General features: G+C 36.9%; 1 protein-coding gene across 2 annotated transcripts in view; it reads left to right on the top strand.

The window, feature by feature from the left end:
* Nucleotides 1-27,903, top strand: part of MAN2A1 (mannosidase alpha class 2A member 1) — a 260,528-nt gene that overhangs the window by 20,453 nt on the left and 212,172 nt on the right. For both annotated transcript variants that reach the window (XM_077139007.1, XM_077139008.1), the window contains exons 2-3: nucleotides 20,770-21,027; nucleotides 23,541-23,685. In XM_077139007.1, the coding sequence (XP_076995122.1) occupies nucleotides 20,770-21,027; nucleotides 23,541-23,685 (403 nt within the window). The remainder of the gene's footprint in view (nucleotides 1-20,769; nucleotides 21,028-23,540; nucleotides 23,686-27,903) is intronic.

Genomic DNA, 27,903 nt, shown 5'->3' with positions numbered 1-27,903 from the left:
GACAAAGCATTGACTCAAATGACCACTTTTGTTTGTTGTTTTTGCTTTGAGTCAGCTATTGTTTTTTTGTGATAGCTATTAAAATATTCACCTTTTTTTTCTAACGAAGCATTGCAACTTTCCTACATGTAGTGGCTCTGTAACTGTGGTTAATAGCCTGCTTTATTCTTCACCATTTGCATTCAGCAGTCTTAGTTTTTCCTTCATGTTTCCCCACTTCCAAATAGAAATCAGGAAAATGGGCTGGATATTCAACAGCTCTGATGATCTGGTGCTGGACTGTAAAGGCTTCACTGCATTTCTGTGATATGCTGTCTTGGCCATTTTCTGGGTACACGTAGAACAATGAAAAGAGGAGGAGCTCTAAATTATGGAATTTTGCTTCTTGTTGTAATTGTCCTTAAAGTTGGTCAGGAGAGCAAGTAGCAAACTTTAGCTAACAAAGTTTTGTTTCAGCTGTAGACTTGTAGCCAAGCTGCTCATTTTAAGGTCGAAACTGTGTTTAGGTTCAAACAAGTTTGAGGGGTGATTGTACTGAAATGGAGTTGACACCTAGTATTTTAGTGATGCTAAATTTGTCTTATGATTGGGAAGAAACGTCACTTGATTTGAATGAACTCAGCCTCTTAAAATGATATCAGAACTTCTTTGTGAGATAGACTGTATTTAAGGTAATGTTATTTGTGCTTTTATGCAGACATGCATATGGTAGATATCCAGTAAATATTTTATGTTAAATTTGTGAATATAACTTACTGTTTTCAAAAAAAAAAGGTCAACCTTAAAGCACTTTAGTTTAAAACTGAGCATACTTTACCTTTGGCTGCTCCTAGCCCAAGGTTTCTCAATCTCAGTGCTATTGACATTTTAGGCTGGATAATTCTTTGATGCATGGGGCTGTTTAGAAACATCTGTGGTCTCTACCCTCTAGATGCCATTTGCACCCCAAACCCCTAGTGTGACAACCAGCTGTGTCCCCCTAAATTGCCGGGCATTCCCTGGGGACTTTGGTTGCTCCAACTGTTTATGAATGATTATACACTGTTAGCATTTTGCCTTTTAGAAAGGGGAGTGATCTAAAAACGTACTTCAAATATTCAGAAGGATCACTAGAATCTTTTGATGTTTGAAATGAAATATTCTTTCTCTGGATGTCTAAAATCTGCTTACATTTTTAGGATTCTAATTTGAGATATTTTGAAGAAATACAAGGGGAGATTATACTCTTATGCAAGTTAAAGGTGAAATAGAAAAATATAATGAAACAAATTTTTAGTTTTCCTGTAACAATTGGACATACTATTCTGAGAAAAGCTTCTAGATAAATAGATCCATACGTAAATAGATCACTTTTTACTTTCTATAAGCTGAATTAAAGATTGTTTTATATTATTCTCCTTTCTTGTAAGCATAGGAATATAAAATATGTTGATTAGTGAGAAAGTAATATTAAAATCGTGTGCAAAAATAATTTGAGATGCCTGGAATTTTCTCAGGCAGCCTGTTTACTTTTTTCAGTGTGTTACTTTGTTTCATTTCTGTTAATTCTTCTGCTATTGTTACTGCATTTTGTATTCCTTCTTAAGATGAAAACAAGCAAAGAAAGAAATGCAGAGGTGGATGGGGATTGCCTTCCTGTTTGTTTAATTTTGTCTTCTAAGAGTAATATTTTTGAGAAAGGGCGGTGAAAGTGGGGGTGGGAAAAGATAACATTCTTGGCAGATATCATCCCTCCTTCCCCCTTGTTTCGAAGGCCTTGGTTTGAACTCTGCCTAAGTCAGCTGATGGGGCGGGAATCCACCCTACTGCCGGTTTTTGTAGGCCACGAGCTAAGAATGGTTTTCACATTTTTTTAATGGTTAAATAATTTTTCGTGGCACAACCATGTTCATTCATTTCTCTGGCTGTTTTCACGCTGCAATGGCAGAGTTGAGTAGTTGCAACAGAAACTGTCTGGCTCACAGAACCTAACGTATTTACTCTCTGGTCTTTTAGAAAAGTTTGCCCACCCCCCCGGTTTGAAGAATATGTCTATATTAGAAACATTGGAGGCAAAGTATAGTTCTGTGGTTAGAAGCGGAGGTACGTTAGTTAAAAACAAACAAATTATGATGAGCTTTTACTAGATAAGCATTAGTCAAACTGTGTATCTTTCAAGTGACTTAAAACTAGCATTTATCTACATGTTTCAAAGTATCCTTGGGGAAGTGCTGTGCTGGAGTGCTTAACATGTTTAATTTGTTTCCCTTCCGTCACTGCAGGATTTCTCACTACCAGGTCTCTCTGAAAGTGAGGGCTCTGGGGAATGAGCTAAGCAGAATTGATCCATAGTGTCAAGATTGGAAAACTTAATTTTATAATTTTTTAGATTTGCTATAATTCACAGGTGAACGGAGTTCTTAGCCTAATCTGACTGCGTGGGTTAGTTAGTAATGTAGTGGGAGAGCCAAATCTAGGTAACTTCTTCATAAGCCATAAATATCGGGTAAAACTTGGCAGTTCTCACTGGTAACCTGGGAGCCCCCCTTCCTAGGAGGCAGAACCACCAGGTTGCCTGCAGGGGTGACTGCTACTTTACTAATCAAAAATAATTAATTCCTGCTAATTTTCATTATTTTTTTTACTCTTCTTAAAAGATTACATGTGCCTTTCTTTCTCCACTGAGGCACAGGCCACCCACCCCATTTGTGACCTCATTAATTTGCTGTGCACTTAAATCTGAACCAAGTGGGTGTATTGAGAACACTGAATTTTAAAGTTTTTTCCCCCCTCCATTTTTAAATGTATACATTGTGCATTCTTCTCATGCAAATGGATTTCCCACTGACTCCCTTGGCAGGTAGGTGCCTTTGGAAATGCAGAGGAATTAAATGCCTTTTTTTATGGGCAGAACAGACCCCAAACCTGACTTGATTCTGTACTCTCACCAGTGAATCACATTATCCTGAATCAGGAGTCTGGAGAGCAGGGGAATTTGCCACTGTTTTATTCTCTTAAGCACTTAAGCATTTATGCAAGTATGACTGCACAAAGAAATAAAAAATTCTAATGGTATAGACAGGTATTCATTGAAAATTGAGTCTCTCTACCCTCCTTCCATAGCTCCAGTCCACCTTCTCAGAGCCCTTCTCTGACCATATCTTTATTGTTTTGCTGTGGTTTCCTGTGTAACCCTAAGGAATATACTTACATTTCTTTTTGACTTTTTTTTTCATTTTGAGCTATTTTTCCCCTTCATAATAGATGAAGGATTTAATTCAACTAATATCTCCTTCTCTTTCCAATGTTCTTAGAGCTTTCGATTTAAACTTCTGTTTGATATATCTTTACAACTTTTGATGTTACCATGACACTTATTTTCTTAATCTATCAACTTTAAATATTTTATCAGATGAGGAAATTAGTATTTCTCAACTTTCTTGCATTCACTGCACTTCCCTCTCATCATTTCCCACCTTCCCTTAGCCATTACTTCTACATGGACAGGCTTTTATCATCTACATTTCGTTCAGTGACGTAATGTCTTACATGCTTTGAGTATAGGTTGGTACAATAATTGAAAACCAAGAGGCAGCATTTTCAATATTATGATGGTATAAATATTGACTGTGTAACCAGGTGGTTTGATCTCCTAGAGAAGGAGTGTCATTAAACCTGTGCCACTTGAAGAAGAGATTCCAAGCATCAGAGCAAGTGGAATTACTTATCTTAAATTCTAGCTGCTAAGAATCATGCTGTATTTTAGTTTCCTTCATATCTGGACCGTGACATCCTTGTAGGGCTTTTTTGTTTTTTCTATGTCTGTTCATTTCTAATTCCTGTCTATTTTTCTTACTGACAGAGGAAATGGAAGTTGGTGAATTGTATCTATTGAATCTCATTAATTTCAAAAGCATTTTATAACTCAAATGCATCAGTATTTTGGTCCCCTGTGCCTTTTCAGGGTGGAAAGTATAAAGTCTTGCCATATATGTGTATTTTTTTGTTGTTGTTCACAATTAGTGTTTATTCAAATTGCCATGTTTCTTTCAAGGAAGCCAATAGTGTTTAATTTCGTTTCTTTCACTGACAAGCCCTTCCTCATTTGGGTGATGGTGTTAGAGCTAAAGGTGTGCTTGGCAGTATCACCTCCCATCCTCACTTCCTACCTCATGTGTGAAGACCTGTGGTATTTAGGAGTCCTAGCCCTGGTGGGCACATTTTACGTGTGCAACATTAGGACATATAAGCCTGAGAATGAGAGTCATTGTGAGAATTTTTATTCGAGGTAGAAAAAAAGTCCTGAATTTGAGTTTTTAAATTCCAGTGCAGAAGTTGTTCTTTTCACTTTTAACAGCACTCCAGAAGTCATACATATGAAAAATTTACATATAGAATTTTAAAGTAGGGAGGGTCCTTCCAGGTCATGTAATTTAGTTCTTTGATTTTTCAGGCACTTAGACACATAAACTGGACCTCAGCAATTTGTGTAAGATCCAGTGTCCACTCAAAGCATGGCTAAGACATGTACCCTGACATGATTCAATGACCTTTCTACTGTACTGGACCCAGCATATATTTGAGACTCCCTGTGGATTAGGTATTATGGAAATTATAACAGACATAAGAGATGCGTTATTTGCTTTGAAAGAACGTCTTAATTATTTGGGGAGACACAGCTGCCATTTGTGAAACAATTAGAGACTAGTTAGATTCCATTTAATTATTCATTAGAAGAATTAATAAATTTGTAGCAGTGTCTGGGACATAGTAAATGCTCAATAAACTTTAGTTACTACCAATGAACAGAGATTAATTGAATATCTGTTATGTACCAGGCACTGTTCTAGGTGCTGGAGATGCATGAACAAACAAAACGAGTCCATGATTTTAAATTTATATTCTTGATATAAGAGCAAAAGGAATTCAGAAACAGAGCTAAGTTCTGGTAATAGCCTAGTTGATGGGAAAGAAGCTCAGCATTGCTGACTGGGAATGACTTTGAAGGGAGAAAGAACATTCCATGTATGAAGTACAGTTCTTCTGAAGGTTTGGGATCAGGGTGGAGCATGGCACCATGAGAAAAGTGAGCAGATGGGCTCAATGTAGAATCTTTTATGTGTTTAAAGACTCCCTGGAAAAACATGGTAGGTGGTTCATTTTTATGGTGTCTGACTGTGAGCAGCCCTGAGAACCAGTATCAGGAGTCTGGACTATCTGAATTAGATGTAATGAACCACTCTAAGTTATTGAGCATACCAGGAAGCTGCCTGAGAAAAAGCAGGGTGAGAGTATTAATTTCAGAGAAAATTTTAGACCTCTTAGGGAGCAAAGAGAATATTCAGTCTGAGATTATTCTGGTAGCAGTGTGTAGGAAGACTCAGAGGCAGGAAGGCAGCTGAGAATCTGTTTGAGGTAATTTAGACATAAGGCAGTAAATCCTGTACCAGTATTGAATTGGCTAGAAGAGAGAGGAAAAGGAAAAATGTGGAGACATTTTGAAAAAAGAAGCACCAGGGCTTTCTAACAGATTTGATAAAGGGTAAGAATGAGTGGTTTGAGTAAAAAATTTCTTTCACCCTTTTCCTTTGGGGTGTTTGGAGACAGGATTCACTTCTGTTGGCAGAAGTGAATAGTTGAAAAGGCAAGCTGAGTTGGGAAGGCAAGTTCGGTTTTCCTTATGGTGAGATGGACATTAGTGGAAGTAGCCAAGTGAGCTGGAATGGTGGAGTTAGAGGTCAGGGAAGGGGGCTTGCTGATCTGGAAGTCATCAGCACAGTTGAGCATGAATGAGCTCACTCTGGGACTCTGCTTAGCAAGAGGAGAGCAGAGCGCCAAGTACATTTCTTATAGCCAAAAGCTAAGCTTCTTATATTAAGATTATTGTGTAGCAGATGTTAATAAAATGAAGCAGCTTGTATTCAAATTGTCAGAAACCAACTCATGGATCAGCATACCTAAGAAAAGATAAGATTATATTATCATAAGGAAGGTTTTCAAAGAAGCATTTCAGTAGGAGACGAAAAAAGACTTTTTTTCTCATCGTTAGCTCAAATTTATGGGGCTACATTAGTTATTTTTTTCCAGGTTGTCGTTTTTTGAGGGGGTAGGGTGGGGGCAGCAAATGGAGAGGGAGAGAAGGATGTTTATTAAGGTCGAAAGACCACACCCCAGACTCATAGCTGAAGGTTAAGCAGATTTCTGAGACTGTCCCCCAAACTGCCTTTTGTTTATAGTAAAAAAGAGATAATCCTGTTTCATTGGTGACTGACCCCACAAACTGCAGAAGTAAGAGCTGTTTTTGCTTCAGGGCCATCTCCTGAACATTTGTAGAATCAAATGATGACACTTGAGATGAAAGTTTTTTTTGGGGGGGGTGCTGGGAGGGTAGAAAACACAGCTGTCTGATTATTTAAAAGTAAATAAATAGGTATGAGAAGAACCGTAGACATTTATTATCCTTAGCTTATCTTTGATAGGTGGTGGCCTGATACTTAGAACTTGGCTGTTATTATATTATTATATATTATGTAACTTTTGCCTGTTGCTTCTGTGGCATTTGACATGCCCTTGCTTGACCTTGTAGACCTCTTGGTTCAGATGGATTTGTAAAAAAGCTGTAGGAAAGGATTTGTAAAATCTTGGAATCTTCTGTTTGTAAATAGTAATTGGGCAATTCAGAATTTATAATAATTCAGGTGGCGCTTGCCTAAGTACCTGTCTTCTGTCAGTAAGGAGAAGAAGGAGCTTATCCAGCAAATAAATGAATAATGTAAATAATGTAAATATGAATGAAGGGGAGTGATTATATAGTTAATATAACCCTGATTTCAGAGATGCCCAGAACTCTTCTTGTGTGAAAAACAATTGTGGATGTGTCAAATGCATTTATTTTAATATGTCTAACATTGTTTGGGCTGATTTTCTATGTTCTACTATTGACATTTATTCTACTCTTTACATTTAAAATTGGATTTCTCAAAATTTCTTTTGTATAATTCTATGTTGAGGGCACTTTTATCAGATCCGAAGATATAATATATGCCAAGGATACATTGGAAATGAGTTTAGAAGTAAAAATGGATGGTGCATAATAAACCTTATGCATAAAGTCAGATAAGTGTCAAAATTGTAAGACCGATTACCAATGTAGACCAGCAAAATGTTGATTAGATGACATATGACACAAAGATGATGGTTTCCTGGGAATTGTTGCAGCCTGAAAATGCATCAGGTAAACTTTCATGCAAGTTCCTGGATGTGACACCTCTTTGACAGATGATCTCAGAGTGCTCAAGTATAAGAATAAAAATACATTAAAAGTAAATTTTAGAAGAAAAATCAGTGTGGGCTTAAAAAGATTGTTTTGTGTGTGTGTGTGTGCTTTTTGCACAAAATAAAAAGAACAGTGGTGTTCCATAGAGCAGTTTGAGAAGTGCTGTGTAAAGAAAGAATTCTTTTATTTATTGCATAATTCATCTAGTGCCACTTAATTGCAGCTATTAAGTGTATTTGAAAGTAATAAAACTTCATTTAAAAAAATAGTTTATAATCCAACCATTTTGCCCTACTTATAAGCCATTCTTCCAGTAATCATTTTTTTGAAAGTATCTGTTTTGCAGAATCTTGTTTTATATAAAACCTTGGTGCCTAAAATGTTGCCTCAACAGGAGGCAGTTTCTGAACAGCCAAGTGGCGGCCATGTGGTTTGATTTTAAACGTGCAGCTGGAAACTTGGAGATGGGGTGGAAATGGAGCTGTCTTTTAGTGCCTGGAAAAAGTGCAAGCAGTCATGACCACAGTTTTTGGAGGCGGATGGTGAGGGGATGGAGAGTTAGGTAGTGGGGTCTTAGGGTGGCAGACAGAGGGAAAGCTTGTGTGGACTTTTGTTATTCCAGGTCAGGGTTGGGAGTGCTCCGTAGTGAGCCTAGTAGCTGCAGAGTTGTGGAGGCCAGGGTGCAGCTGCGAGTCCCTTTGGTTCCCTGCTGGATCAAGGTATGTTGCACTTGGAGTCCCAGCTCGGCCCCTCATGGTCATGTGATTCTTTTGCTCACAAACCTGCATCTGCACAGCCTCATTTGCTGTCACCTCTACACAGGTGCGAGATTTATGAGTAATGATTTGCCAGGGAAAAGAGTGTGTTGCTTTTGGGTTTTGGCAACGCTCTGTAATTTATTCTTTATGCGCACGTGGTGAGGGCATTTATTTCTTTGAATGGACAAGTGGCTGCACAAAGACAATTCCTTGGAAGAAAGTCAGACATGTTCAGCTCTGGGTCTGGAAAATTCTGTTAAGGGTCATTTGTAACTGTGCTTTGTGGCTTGTTGATGGAGAAGGAGTTATACACCTCAGTGTGACCACTACCCGAGTTCACACCTTTTTTTGGCCTCAGCAGCACACATCTTAAGGGGTGGATTGGACACTTGAAGGGCTAGCTGTCATTTTATCCAAATCCTAAAGCCTTAAGTAGCTGGCATCTGACTATAGAGGACTTTTTAAAATATATGGATTAAATAGCGGCTGATTCAGAACTACTGTAATATTGGTGACACACACCCCCCGCTTGATAATAAAGACCAATATACTGACTCATCTTTACCAAATCACAGTGCCTATATATAGCTTTAATGTAGTGGTTCTTAGCAGGAAATACGTGAAAATCGCCTGGTGAGCCTTTTCATGCTATAAAATAAGGATCTGGGGTGGGCCACGGTGGCTCAGCAGGTAAGAGTGCTTGCCTGCCATGCCCGAGGACCCGGGTTCAATTCCCGGTGCCTGCCCATGTGAAAAAAAAGAAAAAAAAGAAAAAAATAATAAGGATCTGTGCACTCTGTCTAGGTAATCCTATTTATTCCCTCTTTCCAATTTATATTTATACTGACCAGTGAAGTTGGTATAGCTCAGTTCTGATTTCTCTTCTAAGTTCCGGATTTGCACATTCAGCGGTCCGCTTGACACCACCATTCAGATATCCAACAGTTTATCTCTTTGTCTACTCTGCCTGCATTCCCTGTTTCACTAAAATGCCACCCAGCAGCCTCCTGGCTGCCCCCCCCCCCCCCAAAAAAAAACACACACACACAAAAAAAACCGAGAACCGAGAGCTATACTTCTCCATGTCCAGGCCATCAGTTTTCTCAAATGTTTTCACATCCCTCTGCCTCCACTGCCCTGGTCTAATAAGACATGTTTTACCTGGCAGACTGCAGCAGCCTCTTACTCCACATACCCCACCAGAGTTCAGAGCACTGACCCTCTACCACTCTTGTTGGGGTTGGAGATATCAATGTATCTTTCCTGAAAAATGTTTTAATCATAAAGACCAACTTGACTCAATCTTTTCCTCCCTCCCTTATTCAAAAATAGGTGTATAGCTTTGCTAGAACAAATTAAGCCCCGGGAAACAGCTTGTCAAGTCACATGGTCTCCCCCTCTATCACTCTATTGCATGGCTCACAGCACCTAGACTCACAGCTCTCCACCTCTTTTGATGGCAATTTGGGCACGCTTCCTCTAATGACTCGAAGTGTAAGGATGCTGTCTAAACTCTCTGTACATAATGTTAATGCCATCCCAGTATTCGTTTCCTATTGCTGCTACAACAGATCACCACAAACTTAGCGGCCTGAAACAAGGCAAATTTATTATCTTATAGTTCTGGAGGTCAGAAATCCAAAATGGGTCTTAATGGGCTAACATCAAGGTGTCAGCGGAGTTGTGTTTCCTTCTGAGGCTCTTGGGGAAAATCCATTCTGTGCCTTTACCAGCTTCTAGAGGCTGCCCACATTCCTTGGCTTGCACCCCCATCCAGCAGTGACATCACTCCCACCTCTTCTTCTGTCTCACATCTCCTTCTCTGGCTTTGATTCTCCTGCTTCTAAAAGTTGAAAGACCTCAAGGTCAGCCTCTGAGCCCTCTTACTTTCTACTCTCCTAAGTGATCTCATCTACTCTATGGTTTAATTCCATTTTTGTACTCATGTTCTCCTATATTTATATCTCCAGTTGAAACCTCTTCATTGAAAAAAACAGACCCATATCTCCAAATGTCTACCTGCATCTCAACATGAGTTTCACTTTTAACAAATCCAAAAGGCAACACACTCAAGTACCCCCCAAAAACCTTTCTATAGGCCTCAAGTTTCTTAAGTAACTTTAATCGCCACCTTGTTGATTACCCTCAAATCCAATTCCTTCTCCTCCCTCACACTGTCTGTGCATCCAATATATCTTACAAGCTCTTTTTGTCTACCTCTCTCCCTCTCAACTGCTACCACCTTCATTTAAGCCACTAGTGACCTCTCTCCTAGCCTCATGTTGCGGCCTCATAAATGATTTTCTCCATTCTACCCTTAAACTCTTCAACCATGCTCTACTCAACTGCAATAACCTTTCTGCAAATCCAGGGCTGGTTTCTCATAGCACTTTGAATAAAATTAAAACCCCTCACAAGGCAGCAGTAAGACTGTGCAGGTCTTACCTGGCTTAGCATATTCCATGGATCTTTTGTCTCACTTCCAAGCCAGCTCTTTCCCAACTCGCCTCGGGACCTTTGTACATGTTTCTCCCTTTTTTGTAATGCTTCAACTTTAATCTCAGATCTTGTCTCTTCATAGCCTTCCCAAGCCATCCTATCTAAGAGAGGTGTCCCCGTGATAGGGTAAGATGAGTCAGCAAAGGAGAGACTGATAAGTTGGTAGGAGAAAAACCAAGAGCATGCTATACTGGGAACATGTGAAGAAAATGTTTGCAGGAGGAAGAAGTGATCTATTTTGCCAAATGCTCTGTGAGGTGTTGCAAAAGGTGAACACAGAGTATGTGTTCATCAGATTTGACCACAAGTAAGTTTTGGGGCACTATAGAAGGATGGTGTTGATGGTGTGGTAGGCAGATGCTGATTGGAATGGGTGGATGAGTATATGGGAGATTTTAAGGAGGAAGGGATAATGAGTGTATCAGTATATGCATGAATAGAAGTGAGGCCTTGAAAAGGAATGTGGTGTTAAGGAAAGCACTGGAGTTTGATTTGCTTTTATAGATGGGATATAGTATTAGACCTTTTTTTTTTGCATGGATAGGTACCGGAATCAAACCTGGATCTCAGGTATGGCAGGCAAGAATTCTGCCATTGAACCACCATTGCACTGCCCTGTTTGACCATTTTTGATCTACAAGTTTGACTTAATGGAACATGTTCTACTATTGAGGATGATTAATTTTTTAAAATAAATATTTTGTTGAGAAATCTTCACATGCACACCATCCATCCATGGTGTACAATCAGTGTCTCACAGTATCATCACATAGTTGTGTGAGAATGAGTCACTTTTGAAAGAGAACTGTGATGGAATAGCATCCAACAATCTCAAGCAATATTGAGAGGGTTTAATTATAGGAACCTCTTTAAGAGTTTGAGAGGAGATGGGATTCAAGTATACATGAGAGGAGAGGTTGGCCTTTGAGGCAGATTGGGGAAGGTCATTGTAATGGGAAGGAAGAAGGTGATGTGTAGATTCAGCCACGCTTGAGCGATCACAGTGACGCAAGTCCCCAGCATCTAGGGTCATACCTGGGGCATATAATTACATAACATGTTTGCAGAATTAGCTGTAGATGCACATCGATTGGCTTAGTTCATAGAGCTCATTCTGTTCTACCTTGTTTATGCTAAATTTGCTTTCTTGAAAGGACATCAGTGATTTTTTTTTTCTCTCATGGAAACTAGAATAAATGACATATCACGACCTCCTTCCCCACTCATCCACAGTGCAACACCATGGCCTTGCTGTAGAACATATTAGCAATTCGAAGAATTAAGTGATTTTTTTTCTCAAGTGATTTTCTTACCCTAGAGAAAATTGTCTTCTCTATTACTATCAGTATTCTTTGACTTGTCAGCATAACTGAAACATCATCTGTGATTTCTGTTTATTTAATGCAAACCACAAGCACATCTTTTTAAGGTTATATCACTCTTTCGTCATGTGTATAGAATTTGTTTGTGAGTGTGTATATTTCAAGAATTTGAGCTGTTTGGAGGCATGTTTTATTCCCTCCCTGCATAATATAATTTAAAAAATGATTAATATTAAACCATTCTGCTGACATAACCCGAGGCCATAGTTTTCTCCATGCACTTGATTCAGTTCAGAATTCTAGGCACTGATCATTAATTGTATCTTTAAAGCTACAAAAAAGATTGAAAGCCATCTTCAGTGCTTGCAGGGTTCCTTTTCATGAAACGTTTCCTTGTAATGTTTATTTTGAATAATACTCTCATCTATGTATTACAATATTCCTGGAGGGAACCCTCTTTTTTTTTCAGTATATGCTTGTTGAGCTGTAGGTAACTTTGCTGTATGCATGGCTCGAAAATTATCTTTTCCTGAAAGTACAGAAATATCTGAGATATGTGGGCCCAGTGAATTAATTTATACACTGAATGTCAGATAAAACATGTGGGATGATGACATTTTAGACTAAGCTAAGGTTTCGTTTTATGGAGGTGTGTAACTTTACTACAGGCAAGCTAAGTCAACATGTAATTCTGCTTGGAATCAGAGAAACTTGATTTACTGTTGCCTGTAAGAATCACTGAAGTAGACTTGTGAGTGGCACTATTGGAAATATTCAACAAAATCCACCAAAAGTGATGGATAAGATAAAAAAATATATCAGATAAGAAAATAACAAAGTTCTTTGGTGTTTTGATTATGAGTGAAGAGAATGTTTTCCCTTAGTGTAGTTGTGAGCCTTTATATCATATCTTTTGCAAATATATGGGGATTAAGCATCTGCGTATCTGACTGTAAAGTATTTTTAGCTTCTTTGGGTGAAATTTGCATTATGCCAAAGGGGACCCCTTTTGGTTTTTCCATTGAGAACCATTCATAACCAGCATCTAATGTGTGCTTCTAGTAAAGGTTTTGAAGTGTGATACTGCTCAACAGCTTTGCTGACCTGGAATCTTTGTGGGTCATCTAACTTTTCTTTTTGAGCCCTAACCTAGTGTGGCAAGGCTCTGTCAAGTTCCCTTTCCTTTCCTGTTTGCAGTCATTTATGGATGCATATTCTCTCTTGCCTTACTTTTACGGTAGAGCTCATCTTGCAAGATGAGTTCTGTGCTATAACTTTGCACTTCCTGCCTCCAGGGTGACATACCATGCAACCCTGGAGGTGACAGTTGCCTTAAAGGACTACAGTTTTGATGTATAGGGAGCTATTACTGTCACATGCCTCTAATAAAGGCCCGTGAGAGAGTCTTTCAGGACTCTGGAGGAACATGGCCATCTCATGTTTCTTGCCTCTCAAACTTTAGAGTTTTGGGACTTTATAACTTTGGGTTATAAAGTTATAACCCAAAGTTATAACTTTGTTGACCCTTTTTTTGTTTTCCCCCTTAGGAGATGATTTGCTGCTGATTTGTTTCTAATGTGTTTATATTTATTTATTTTTTGTTTTTTAAATTTTTTTTCTTTCTTTTCTTTTTATTGAGATGTATATTTACACACCATGTAAATATCCAAAGTGTGCAGTCAGTGGTTTACGATATCATATAGCTGCGCATTCATCATCGCAATAGATTTTTTAACATTTTTTTTACTCCAAAATAAAAATTTTAAAAAATTAAAATAAAGGTAAAAATAAGAATACCCAAAACATCCCATCCCCCACCCCCCACTGTTTGTTTATTTTTTTGTCCTTTTTTTTTCTTACTCATCTGTCCACACACTGGATAAAGGGAGTGTCAGCTGCAAGGTTTTCACAATCACACAGACACACTTTTTAAAAGCTCTAGAGTTATTCAGTCATCTTCAGTAATCAAAGCTCTTGGATTACAGTGCAACAGTTTCATGTATTTCCCTCTAGCTACTCCAATCCAACATAAACCAAAAAGGAATATAAATATAATGCATATGAATAAACTCCAGAGTGATCTCCTGACTATTTGAAATCTCTCACCCACTGAAACTTTATTTTGTTTCATTTCTCTTCCCCCTTTTGGTCAAGAAGGCTTTCTCACTCCCCTGATGCCAGGGCCAGGCTCATCACCAGGAATCTTGTTCCCTGTACTGGGGAGGGCAGTGAATTCATCTGAAGAGTTGTCTTAAAGAGAAAGGCCATACCTAAGCATCAGATGAGGTTCACTGGAGGTGACTCTTAGACATAAGCATAAGAAGGCTAAGCTTCTTCTCTGCAGAAATAAGTTTCAGAAGGAAAAATCCCAAGATTGAGGGGCTGACCCATCAAATTGGCAATCCCCAATGCTTGTGAGACTATCAGATCTTCCCCATGTGGGTACGTTTAATATTTCCACCCTTTCCCTTAGTCCCTCAAGGGGACTTTGCAAACACATTTTAACCTGCTGCAGTAGGTTGAGGCAAGCCACCCACCCACCTGTACAAATCAACAAGATCTCACTCCCTATTCAGGGTTCCATGTAATTAGAGTATTTGAATAAACTGACATGCAAGTTAAATTAGATTGTGTGCTACCAAAAATATAAATTTTGCATCAAATAAACATCTCTTCCTTTGGTCCCACACAGATGTTGAAGTTTTAAAATACAGTCAATATCCTTTACCCTTTAGTCTGATTTACCTTAGTCCTAGCAAGATCACCTTCATTCATGTCTCTAATTGAAATCTTATCACATTTTTTAGTGTTTTAACAGTTGCTGTATTGAGTAATGCTGACTATCCTAGCTGCAGAACTCTAGCTCTGAATCTCAGGTGTCACACAGATACCTAAAGTTCCAGGAAATGACCAGATTATATACAAAGAGCTCAGTATCTCAGACTTTAGAAATTGTAGTTACAGTTCTAGAATAGATGTGATTACTCTAAAAGCTAGGAACCTTGAAAACAGGCCTTTACTTGATAAGCTATGCTAGCAAATTCAATTCTCAGATTTTGTATATTATACTTAGTCCATATCAGTGAAGTGTTCGTTAATAATATTTGTCTTTTCATTTCTGGACAGCATGCTGTCCTGTCCTCAAGGTTCATTCACCTCCTTGCCTGCTTTCACAACTTCATTCCTTCTCACAGCTGATCAAGAGTTCATTGTATGTATACACCACAGTTCCTCCTTCCATTCCTCACTTGATATACCCTTTAAATCATCTCCACCACAGTCTATTTGAGGACGTTTCCATTTCTTCTGCAAATATTCCCCCCCCCCATGTGCCCTGCTTATTGACATTTAGCTTTGTCCTATTGCCTTCATTGCATTCATTGGAAGCATATTGCAATATTGCTGTTATCTATAGGCCCTAGTTTGCATTGATTGTATTTTCCCTGTGTGCTATCCCATTTTCAACATCTTACCATGTTGATATTCATTTGTTCTCCCTCATACAAAAATGTTCTTATATTTGTACATTAATCACCATCATTGTCCACTTTAGACATTGCTAATATTTACCATCCCAGTCTTCATCCTCTTTCTTTCCTTCTGGTATCATACATGCCCCCAGCCCTCCGTATACCACACTCACACTCAGCTTCATTCACTGCACTTACGGTATTGCGATACCATCAGAACACTGTGATACCCATTTCTGAATCTCTTCAATCAGTCCTGTTGAATACTCTGTACTCTGTCAGCACCAAATGCCTAATCTTTACCCTCTATCTCCTGATAACCTGTGTTCTCAACCTTAACTCTCAAAATTCACTCATTAATGTTAGTTCATATTAGTGAGATCATACAGTATCTTTCCTTTTGTTTCTGACTAATATTACTTAGTGTAATATCCTCAAGATTCATCCACATTGTTACTTGCTTCATGATTTTGTTTTGTGTTACAATTGTGTAATATTCCATAATATGTATATGTCACAGTTTATTTAGCCACTTATCCGTTATGTACATTTGGGTTGTTTCCATCTCTTGGCAATCGTGAATAATGCTGCTGTGAACATCGGTGTGCAAATGTCCGTTTTTGTCCTTGCCTTCAGTTCCTCTGAATATATACCTAGTAATGAGATTGCTGGATCATATGGCAATTCAATACTTAGCTTCCTGAGGAACTTTGAGAGCAGTTGCACCATTCTACATTCTCACCAACTGTGAATAAGTGTGCTGTTTCAGCACATCCTTTACAGCACTTGTAGTTTTCTGTTTTTTTTCTTTTGATAATGGCCATTCTAGTAGGTGGGAGATGATATCTCATTGTGGTTTTGATTTGCATTTCCCTAATTGCCAGTGAGTGTGAGCAACTTTCCATGTGTTTTTGAACCATTTGTATTTCTTCATCTGAAAAGTGTCTCTGTGTTTTGCCCATTTTTTTATTGGATTGTTTGTCTTTTTGTTGTTGAGTTGAATCTCTTTATATATTCTGGATATTAAACCCTTATCTGATATGTGGTTTCCAAATATTGTCTCCCATTGTATAGGCTGTCTTTTAAGTTTCCTGATAGAGCTCTTTGATGCACAAAAGTGTTTAATTTTTGAGGAGATCCCATTTATCTATTTCCTTTTTAGTTGCTTACACTTCGGGAGTAAGGTCTAGGAAACCATCTCCTTTCACAAGATCTGCAAGATATTTCCCTTCATTTTCTTCCAAAGGTTTTGTCATCTTAGTTCTCATGTTTGGGTCTCTGATCCATTTTGAGTTAATTTTTGTATAAGGTGTGAGATATGGGCCCTCTTTCATTCTTTTGGATATGGATATCCAGTTCTGCAAGCACTATTTTTTAAAGGGTCTGCTCTGTTTCAATTGAGATGGCTTGACCTCCTTATCAAAGATCAATTGTCTATAAATGACAAGGTCTATTTCCAAACACTCAATTTGATTTCATTGGTCAGTATATCTATCTGTATACCAATACCATGCTGTTTTGACCAATGTAGTAGTGTAATGTGCTTTAAAGTGTGACACCTCTCACTTTATTCCTTTCTCTCATGATATTTTTAGCTATTTGGAGCACCCTGCCTTTCCAAATGAATTTGGTTATTGGTTTTTCTATTTCTGGAAAGAATGTTGTTAGGATTTTAATTGGTATTGTATTGAATCTATAAATCAGTTTGGATAGAATTGATATCTTAACTGTATTTAGTCTTTCAATCCATGAATACAGTATGTCCTTCTATTTATGTAGGTCTCCTTTGATTTATTTTAGCATTTTCTTATAATTTTCTATGTATAGGTCTTTTGTGGCCTTGGTTAAATTTGTTCCTAAATGTTTGACTCTTTTGATTGCTATTGAAATGATTTTTTTTTTTAAATTTCCTCCTTAGAATGCTCACTACTGTAGAAACACTATGGATTTTTGGACGTTGATCTTTTACCCTATCATTTGGCTGTACCCATTTATTAGTTTCATTATCTTTGCTGTAGATTTTTAACGTATAGTATCATGTCATCTGTAAACAATGGAACTTTTACTTCTTCCTTTTCAATTTGATGCCTTTTATTTCTTTCTCTTGTCTGATTGCTCCAGCTAGAACTTCCAGCACAGTGTTGAATAACAGGGGTGACAGTGGGCATCCTGGCTTGTTCCCAATCTTAGGGGGAAAGTGTTCAGTCTTTCCTATTTGAGAATGACTGTGGGTTGTTTGTATGTTTCCATTATCATGTTGAGGGAATTCCCTTCTATTACTCTCCTTTGAAGTATTTTCATCAAGAAATGATGTTGAATTTTATCAGATGCCTTTTCTGCATCAGTCAAGATGATCATGTGCTTTATTCCATTTCATTTATTGATATGGTGTATTTCATTAATTGATTTTCTTTTGTTGAACCAGACTTGCATAACTGGAATAAACCCCACTTGGTCATGGTGTATACTTCCTTTCATATGCTGCTGGATTTGATTTGCAAGTATTTTGTTGAGGATCTTTGCATCTCTGTTAAAGAAATTGGTCTGTGATTTTATTTTCTTATACCGTCTTATCTGACTTTGGTATTAGGGTAATGTTCACTTTATAGAATGAGTTAGGTAGGTTTCCCTCCTTTTCAGTTTTTCTGAAGAGTTTGAGCAGGATTGGTGTTAATTCTTTCTTGAATGCTTGGTAGAATTCACATGTGATGCCATATCATCCTGGACTTCTTTTTTTTTTTTAAATATTTTTATTGACAAATCTTTACATACAGTTCATAAATGGTATACAATCAGTCACTCATAATATCATCACATAGTTGTGTATCCATCACCATGATCATTTTTAGAACATTTGCATCACTCCAGAAAAAGAAAAAGAAAAAGAAAATACTCATATATCCCATACCTCTTACCCGCCTCTCACATTGACTACTAGTATTTTGATCTACACAATTTGTTTTACCCTTTGCCCCCCAATTACTTATTTATTTTTATCCATATTTTTTTACTCATTTGTCCATACCCTGGATAAAAGGAGCTTCAGAGAGGTTTTCACAGTCACATAGTCAAATTGTAAAAGCTGTATTGTTATATATTGTCTTCAAGAATCAGGGCTACTGGAACACAGCTCAACAGTTTCGGGTACTTCCCTCCAACCACTCCAATACACCATAAACTAAAAAGGGATATCTCTATAATGCATAAGAATAACATCCAGGATAACTTTTCTACTCTGAAATCTCTTAGCCACTGAAACTTTATTTTGCTTCATTTCTCTCTTTCCCCTTTTGATCAAGGAGGCTTCTCAATCCTGTGATGCTGGGTCCTGGCAGATCCCGGGAGTTCTGTCCCATGTTGCCAGGGAGATTTACACCGCTGGGGAGTCATGTCCCATGTAGTAGGGAGGGCAGTGAATTCACCTGCTGAGTTGGCTTAGAGGGGCCATATCTAAGCAATAAAAGAGGTTTTCTGGGGGAGTCTCTTAGGCATAGTTGTAAGTATGCTTAGACTATCCTTTGTAGGAATAAGTTGCATAAGAATGAACCCCAAGATCTAGGGCTCAGCCTATTGAATTGGTTGTCCCCATAGCTTCTGAAGATATCAGGAATTCTCCAGTGGGGAAGTTGAGAATTTCCTCCTTTCTCCTCAGTCCCCCAAGGGGACTTTGCAAATACTTCTTTACTCACTGCCCAAATTACTCTGGGATATATTGGGGCATCATACTAACCTGGACAAACCAATAAGATCTCACACCCTATTCAAGATTCCATGTACTTATGGTGTTCACCTAAACTGATTTGGGGAACTTCTTAATGACTAATTCAATCTCTTTACTTGTGGTTGGTTTTTTGAGGTCATCTGTTTCTTCTCAAGTCATTGTTTATTGTTTATGTTTTTCTAGGAAGTTGTCCATTTTGTCTACTTTGCCTGGTTTATTAGCATATAGTTGCCTATCTAATGTTTTTTTTTTATTCCAAAATTTCTTTCCTAGTCTCTTCAGACTTCTATTAGTTCTCTTATTGCTCGTGAGACTGCCCTCCTCTTTACAGATACCAGTCTGTTTATTTCTACCCCTCTTCCCTGTTGAACTAATACCTGCGAGTAAAAACTTGTTTCTCCAGTGCTGTTATTTCGTGACAGCTTAAAGAACATAAATATCCATAACCAGTCTCTGCCATCTTGATATACAGCCTTCCATATATATATATTATATATTTTTCCAAAAGGGAATCATGCCATGCATACTATTTTTAAACTGCTTTTCTCCACTTTACCTCTGGAAAATACCTGTTTATTTAAATACTTTTAAAATGTGTATTTCTGAATTTTCAGCGACTGAAAACTGTTTCATGATATAGATGCACCATTTGATGGATCCCCTACTTTTGGGCATTTAAGTGTTTTTCTCCTCTATTTCTCTTTCTGTTCTTCCTTCTTTCCTGTTATTTACTGCTGTTACAAGTTTTGTTTCTGGAAGTTCAGGGTTTGTTCATCATCAAAGATATGTGCATGTGGCTATTTTTTAAATTTTAACTTAGACTTTTGGGGGCATTGGAGTAGGCTATTATTAGTTACAATGCCACCCTGTGTTTTCAAGGACAGAGACCCATATCTTATTCATACCTGTCTTCCCATCATGTATCATTATGCCCAGTACATGGGTATTCCCAAAAGAATTATTGTTGGCTTCCAGAAATCTGAGGGCCATTTGACAAATATATGAGTATTGACTATGTTCTTGGAATCCAGGATATAAACATGAACAAAGCATTGCCCTTAGCTTTCATGGTGCTTAGAATCTATAAGCTGAGGTACTATTCTGTATAATAAGGTTTATGTTAAAGAGATAGCAATCACGTTAACCTAAGGATTAGTTAAAAAATTAAAAACATTTCAAATGACTTATAGTATGGTGACTCAGGGGACTTTTATACACGTTAACTTCATGCATATGGCAAAATAAGAATTGACAAATTGATTTTTCAATAGATGGTATTTCTTATTTGGGATTGTCCACTGGTATTACAGTTTGAGGCAGAATGACCTTTATCAGGTTTGTACTTTTTGATCCTTGTAAGTAACTAGAATCAGTTATGTTTAACTTGAAATTTTTGTACCTGAAGAATGTTGTACTTAGTGATTCCAGGGATCCGAAGATCTTTCTTTTTAGAGCTGGGCTTGGGGTTTTTGCAACAAATATATCCCCAAATATATTTGGTCCTTCTGTTGCACATTTAAAAATATGATTAAGCAAAGATCGCAGCCATGGAGAAGATTTTCTGCTGTAAATTGACGTTTCACCTCTGCCAGCTGCCCAGGGTTTCTCTGATTCTACTTGTAAAAGTGGAAAGTGAGGGGTGAGTGGCTACCCTCTTGGGTAGGCACATGGTTTTTTAAAAAATGTGTGTGCCTCAGCAGAGCTATATTAGTTTCATATCGCTGCCTTTTTCTTTTTTATTTAGGGCCAGCTCTCAATGTTGCAAGAAAAAATAGACCATTTGGAACGTTTGTTAGCTGAGAATAACGAGATCATCTCAAACATTAGAGACTCAGTCATCAATTTGAGTGAGTCTGTGGACGATGGTCCGAAAGGTTCACAAGGCAATTTCAGTCAAGGCACTGGCTCCCATCTTCTGTCATCGCAACCGTTATCCCTCCAGATCGACCCTCAAGACTGTCCATTTGCTTTGCATACTGGAAGTTGGAATTCAGATGTGCAGGTAATGCATACATTTATTAATAATCATTGGGTTTTGTTTTTTTTTTTAAGATTTGATCTGCTATCTGTTCCAACTTGGTATTTAAACTCTGGATTCCAGTTTCCTCTAGGCCAGGTGATTTGATTAGTCACAGGATCACACATGGTCTTTTTAGTGATAAAATTTCATCATTCTGTGTTCTGCCCATTTTTCTGATTAATTTACATTTGGGTGAAGGTGGCCTTTTGGTATTCTTTTTAGGTCTTATTGTCTGTAAAAGTTGAAAATATTTAGATGGTTGAATTGCACCAGAGATTTTCTTACCATCTTTTGGAAAGTAGAAGAAGAGGAGCCCTGCTTTTACTATATAGCTGTTACGTAGTATAGGTGTCATATAATAAGGTTAGATTTTTTTTTTCTGAATATCTTTTTTGTGAGGGGGAAGGAAAATCTTGAGCTGTGCTGCCAATAAGGAAGCCACTGTCCACATGTGGCTACCGAGCCCTTAAAAGGTGCATAATTTGAATTAAAATGTTCTATAAGTGTGAAAGATATACAGAAAACTTAGGAATATATACATAAAATATCTTATTACATTTTTATATTGATTACTTGTTAATCAATATAAAAATGATAGTATTTTGGATGCATTGGCTGAAATAAAATAAATCCCAAATTGATTTCACCTCATTGGTTTACTAGAAAATTTTAAATTTTATATTTGGCTTGCATTCTGTTTCTATTGGACAGTGCTTTTTTAGGGGGTAGTGAAGTTGAAAACCAAGGTCAGAAAGGACACCTGCCTTAAATTCAAAATGTGTCGTTCGTATTTGCTCTGTTCTGCAAATTAGCAGAGGGTTAAGTTTATCTTGTGCCTTAGACCAGAATCTAGAAGTTGGTGGAGGACTCTAAGGGGTAAATATTTTAAAGTCAGAAAAAATGAGATGGCCTTGCTTTAGAATAGTGTTTTTCACCAGCTCCTGAAGGTAGAGAACATAATTAGACCTTAAAACCATGGCTGTGATGGGAGTTAGGGATAGTAGAGCTGGCCAGGCCTTGTGCCTGCAACCTCATCAGCCAATGTGTGGCCAGATTCAGGTAGGACCGGAATCCTGTGTTTTGTAGGGATATCTGTTTCTGTGAAGGATGGGTTTTTTAGATTTTAATTAAGTACCTAGCCTCTGTCATCTGTGCTAAGGGAAACAACTCCAGTGTTTTGGGGTTTTTTTTTTTTTTTTTTTGGTCTAAATCTGGGGTGGAGAGAAAGGAGTTGCAGAGCTACCATGGAAGGCAGGCTCAGTGAGGCAGGGGGGAAGTAGGAGAGCTGCAGGACTGGAGACAGAATCAGAAGTAATAGCCAAGCCTGCCAAAGCATCCTTCTGTCTATCAGATTCCCCAAAGATTTATTGGCTTGGCTTGGGAAGGTTTCATTTTAGTTCTTAAAGTCATAGATTTCATAGTGAGGAATGTTATTGTCTTAAAAACTTTGTGTTCACTTTTTTGTCTGTTGTCATTTTTTTTCTGTAGGCTGTATGGGAGGGGGATCACATTTCATTCTTTATCCATGTGACTGTCCCATTATTGTAGCACTGTTTGTTGAATTTTTTTTTGAAAGTGCATGGAAATTTTTTTTGGAAGTGCATGGGCTGGAAATTGAACCCCAGTCTCCTGCATGGCAGGCGAGAATTCTACCACTGAGCTACCCTTGCACCCCCTTGCATTCACTTTTATATAATTTGCTTATTTTTACTATTTTTTGTAACCCATTTATATAGTGTTAGGATATAATTTTTATAGCCTAATTAGTTTTAAATTAATTCAAACTTTGCAAAATTGCTTTGTTGTATTCTTTGTCACATTTAGTATTATAGAGGGTATGAAGTATAAAGGTTATGCTTTTGCAATATTTTTCCCTTTGTATCCAAATAGATTATTAGCAAGAAGGAATACTGTATTGGAAACTTAGAATATGCATGAATACTTAAAAGTGAAATCATAATTAAAAGAAAATTCTTCCATTTTTAAATGATTATACCTAGTTAGTTGATCCTGTTGTAGTTTTGTTTTTAAAATAAAAAAAGGTAGGCATAGCATTTACTGAATGGAAGAAAAGCTACAGATGGATTTCCATACAGATAGGAATTTAAAAAATATATGTGCTTGATTATGCTATAAAGACAAACCAAATAAGGTTAAAAAATCATTTTTAATACTGTATTTGAAAGTTCTGAAATAGCTACACAGTTGCTATTGTATTTAAATTGTATTAGAAGTAAAATAGGTGAAGAAAGAATTGAATTGAATGAGGTTTTTTATTTTTTAATTAAAGGCAAATAAAAGAGGGGGATACTTAACTTTTCTGCTTTAAACCCTTCAATTAGTATCTTTATCTTATAAAATGTATATTCAAAGTATAGCAGTGAGTAAATATTCACCAACATTAAGTTTAAATTAATGATACTTATACATGTTTAAACTTAAGTTTTTGTGTGTGTGGTTTTTTTTTTTTCTTTTTTTGTCTTTCATATTTTTAGATGTTGGATGTTTACAGTCTAATTCCTTTTGACAATCCAGATGGTGGAGTTTGGAAGCAAGGATTTGACATTACGTATGAAAGTGATGAATGGGACAGTGAGCCCCTTCAAGTCTTTGTGGTGCCTCATTCCCATAATGACCCAGGTAAAACTTGTACTTCAAAAAAAATGAGACACTATTAACTCTCTTTAAGCACAGACTTTTAAAATGAGACTCTGGTAGAACCCACTTCTCAAATTTTTGAGGCATGATTCTCTGAATTTTAGTACTAATATTCCTTATATGTATCATTGGAGTTTTAGTTCCCATTTTAGCAATTTAAATACTATTCAAGAATACTACTTGTGCTAATGAAATAGAAATAAAGGCAAGAAGATCTTAGCTTTGGGACTGAAAAGTTTTGTGTTTGAGAGCCTTGGTGCTGGAGTTAGGCAGGCATGGGTGTGAGTCTCAGCCCCACTGGTGTTAGCTGGACAACTTCAGGCAAAGTTTCTTAATTCCCTTAAGACTTACTTTTTTTCCCTGTGAGAATTGGGATGGTAGTAACTTCTTCCTAGAGTGCAATGTAAAGGTATGGTCCATGGCTCAAAAGTAGCTGCTATCATTATTATCATTCTTGTTATTTTATATATTTGTGTGAATGCATAGGCACGGAGTAAATTCCCACTGAATTTGATTGCAACATTCTTTTTTTGCAATGTAATTCTAAAAATTTCTTTTGAAAGACTTATTTATACTTCTATTTGTTCCTTTTCTCAGTTTCTCAATTTCATCATTACCGTGAGAGGTTTCACTCTTCACCTAGTATTTTGAATTGTTTTTTCTTTACTCCCAGTATTAATTTTCTGATTATTTTCTTTCATACTTGTTTATTGGTATCTATTCCTTTCTTTTTATTTCTAAGACAATAGAACTTATTATTTTATGCCTGGACACATGATTTAGCAAAGTGTGTATAGGTGCTACTTTTGAGTATGAGAGGCAGTCTGGGAGGTAGAGTTTGGATGCTGAAATATTTGAATTTCCAGAATACTTCAATATTTTGTATGCGTAGAGATATAAAAGATATAAAATCAGTATTGTTTTAGAAATCCCTGATGAGCATTTGCTACACATCAGTTTCTGACTTGGTTTCTCTGTTTTTTAGTCTTAATGGCTTTATCTTTTCATACAAATACCTGTGGGTCTACTTTTTCCTTTTGTGTATTTTGCATTGTCTTCCTCCTTAGTCTTAGCCTGTCCCTTCAAATCCAAACTCAGGGATGACTTCAGGGATTTGGAGTCAGACAGAATGAGGCAGGTGTCCTGGCTCTGCTGCTTACTGCCTATGTGACCTTGGGCACATTTGTTTGTCTGTCTGTAAAGTAGAGAGCATGCAGTATAGACACATTTTAAGCAAGGGTCAGTTATAAAGTACAAACAAAAGGTGATGAAATCATATATAATCACAATTCATTTTACCATTTACTTGTGCACCAGATTAAGCAGTACATTTGCATTTAATTGATGTATATGAGAAATACACATCTTTGCTTACTAGACTCATACTCACTGAGGGGGATCACAGTGGGATCTAAAATTGCCTATGGGACTGCAGATTTTTTGAAAACTTAGCTTGCATATTTACTCTGGAATAGTTACTTATTGAGTGAAATAATGGCAGAGCACTATTTAAATTGTTCTCTCTTCTCTCTCTCTTCCAATTACGTATGGTTTATCTTGCAATTTAATTGGTTGGGTTGCAATTCCATTGTATAATCTTTGTTGTAGGTTTATAAAACCTCACGGTGTTTTTATAAGTTGTCCTTGTGTGAAACCCACCACTTCTTCTTTTTGATGTTTAACAACAAAAAACCCCTTTATTATCCTTTCCCCTTTTCTGTCATCTTCAATTCCCTCCTGTCTCGTTTGTCAATATTCTGTAACTTGAGCACATCTATAAAAATAAACTCTGTAGTTTGCCCAGCAGTATGCCAAATGTTTTATCAACAACTCATCTAATACACATAAGACTTGGAAGTTAGTACCACTGTTCATGTGAACATGCCACCAGCTTACCAAGGTAACATGGGGAGTATATGTACTTCCTTGTTAGTTTATTAGCATAACCTATTAGCATAAACTCAAGTGGCAGAGAATATATCTTCTGTTAAATTCTGTCCTCTTTGCCTAGCCCAACACTTGGAATACAGTAATTGCTAAAAATATATGAGACATCCTCTGACCTATCTCAATCTCCATTCCCTCCCCAAATTTCTCACACTGTACATATGCTCATATGGAGATGTAAATATTGACAACATTTGTGTTTGGATTTCTCAGTAGAATATAAGCCCAATGAGGGTTGGAGCTTTGCCTTATTAACTACCATGTCCCTAATTCCTAGAACAGTAACTGGCACATAATATGTGGTCTATACATTTTGGCTAAATAAGTCAATGAATGAATGTATCTGACTTTGTAGACTCAGCTGAAACATTTGACTCATTCCTTGGCTAGCCCTTTTAAGTTCCCTCCTTCCTGCTATCTATGTATTTCTATTCTTGAAAAAAACATTGTGTTTAAACTGTGCTTTGTAATTTTGTGTACCAACTTCAGAAGATATTAAGCTCTTCAAGGGCAGGGATTGCCTCTGCCTTTTTTTTTTTTTTTTTTTTTTTTTGCAGTGTCGTTCCTGCTAGAGTTAGTATTTTGTTTTGTAAGAAGACATTCCTAATAACTGTTCTTGACTGCAATAAATGAATCTGTCTGTTAGTATCCTAGCAACCACAGTTGAATCTTTTTGTCTTAGTAAAAGATGTTAATGACCCATAACCTCTAGCCCCTCTCTACTTGAGGGAAAAATAATGGTCAGAAATAGACTTTTTAAAACTAAGGCAATTTTTGCTGAAAAACAAAATGCTAGAAAAATAACCCACTGATTTTCCTTAATATTTTGATACCACCCCTCCTTAGCAAAAGTAGAATTTAGATCAACTAAATTATTCTGAGCAAAACAGAGTAATTCTGGTCATGGAAAAAAAAACACTTTTCTGGTAGGGGAAAAAGAGAAAAGTATATGCACATACATTCTAAGTCAAAATGTGACTCTGGAATGCAAAATTTTTGTATAATACTCCTAAATGAATGTGTAATTAGGCAATTTACTTTCTAAATGAGATTTATAGAAATTTGTTTGCATTTTCTGCAGCAACAGTTTAAAACAAGCTTTAGCTCAGTAGTTTGTTTCGTCAGTGGATTTTTGTCTGTTTTGGATAGAAATATTTAAAAGAGATTTTTTAAAGATTCCTATATATAGTCCCCCTAACTTAAAGAATTCGTTTTGCTGTTTTGTACATATGTAGATAATTTTCTCTTGACTGACTTAGTAATATCCTGCAAGAAAAGGTAAATTTCAAATTATGTTGTATTTTAATAAAATCCCTAATTATGTCTTCTTCCAGACTATTAGGACATGTGACAATTGTCAAACAATGTTTTTTTATGGCTTACATGAATTAAACAAAACTGGAAGAAAATTTTTCATATATGCTGATAATTTGTACCGTTATGTTTTTAAAAAGTTTTGAATCATAGACCATGAAATTAAATGTTAGTTGATTGATACATGTTCATGTTGTATTTAATAAGCTGATTAAAACACAATTACAGCACCTTTGTATCTACAATCTTAATTCTTTGCTTCCCTCTAGTAAATTGCTGAAATATTAAGTTAATTTTCCTTCAGAGAAATCAGAGTGTGTAGAGAGAAGATAAGGTATATTAAATGGAAGGTTGGACAGCATGTTGTTGTTTAAGCAATTTGTAAAATGAGTATTAGAAAGTAATCCATTTGGTGTGACTAGAGTAGTAGGAAGCTGTAGGTCCAAAAATTATACTGGAAAATAATTTTGTATGCCATTGCAGTTCTTTCATAGACTTTCTTTTTTCACTAAGTGATTAGGATTATTAAAAGTTAAAGAAACATTTGTGTTTATCATTATATGATAATTTGAAATGAGTCTGTGTATGTATCCTTATTCTAAGACTGTTCATTGGAAAAGAATAAAAACACGTGAGAAAAATCACAGTGTAAAGTTATTTTAAAACTTTTCTGTTCAAATATTATTGAGTATAATCAGAAGAAAACAATTCTGGTTAACCATAATTAGGTAATGCCCATAATGGTGAAAGGCAGTGGAGACTTTGAATTCTGTTTGCAAAGGAACCTAGTGATTAAAATGAGATGACCGGGAGGGGGAAGAGGTTTGTATGTGGGTACAGTTTGGGGAATTCTATCTGCTGTTTAAGTACTGCAGAATAAAGTGGATTCTTTGGTTTGGGTTGCAGTGATTGGAAATTTTAGTTACTGGAGTTAAAATA

This window comes from Tamandua tetradactyla, chromosome 21, assembly GCF_023851605.1.
Source record: "Tamandua tetradactyla isolate mTamTet1 chromosome 21, mTamTet1.pri, whole genome shotgun sequence".
NCBI lineage: Eukaryota > Metazoa > Chordata > Mammalia > Pilosa > Myrmecophagidae > Tamandua > Tamandua tetradactyla.
The sequence above is the reverse complement of the archived record's forward strand: the minus strand, read 5'-3'. Positions and strand labels throughout refer to the sequence as shown.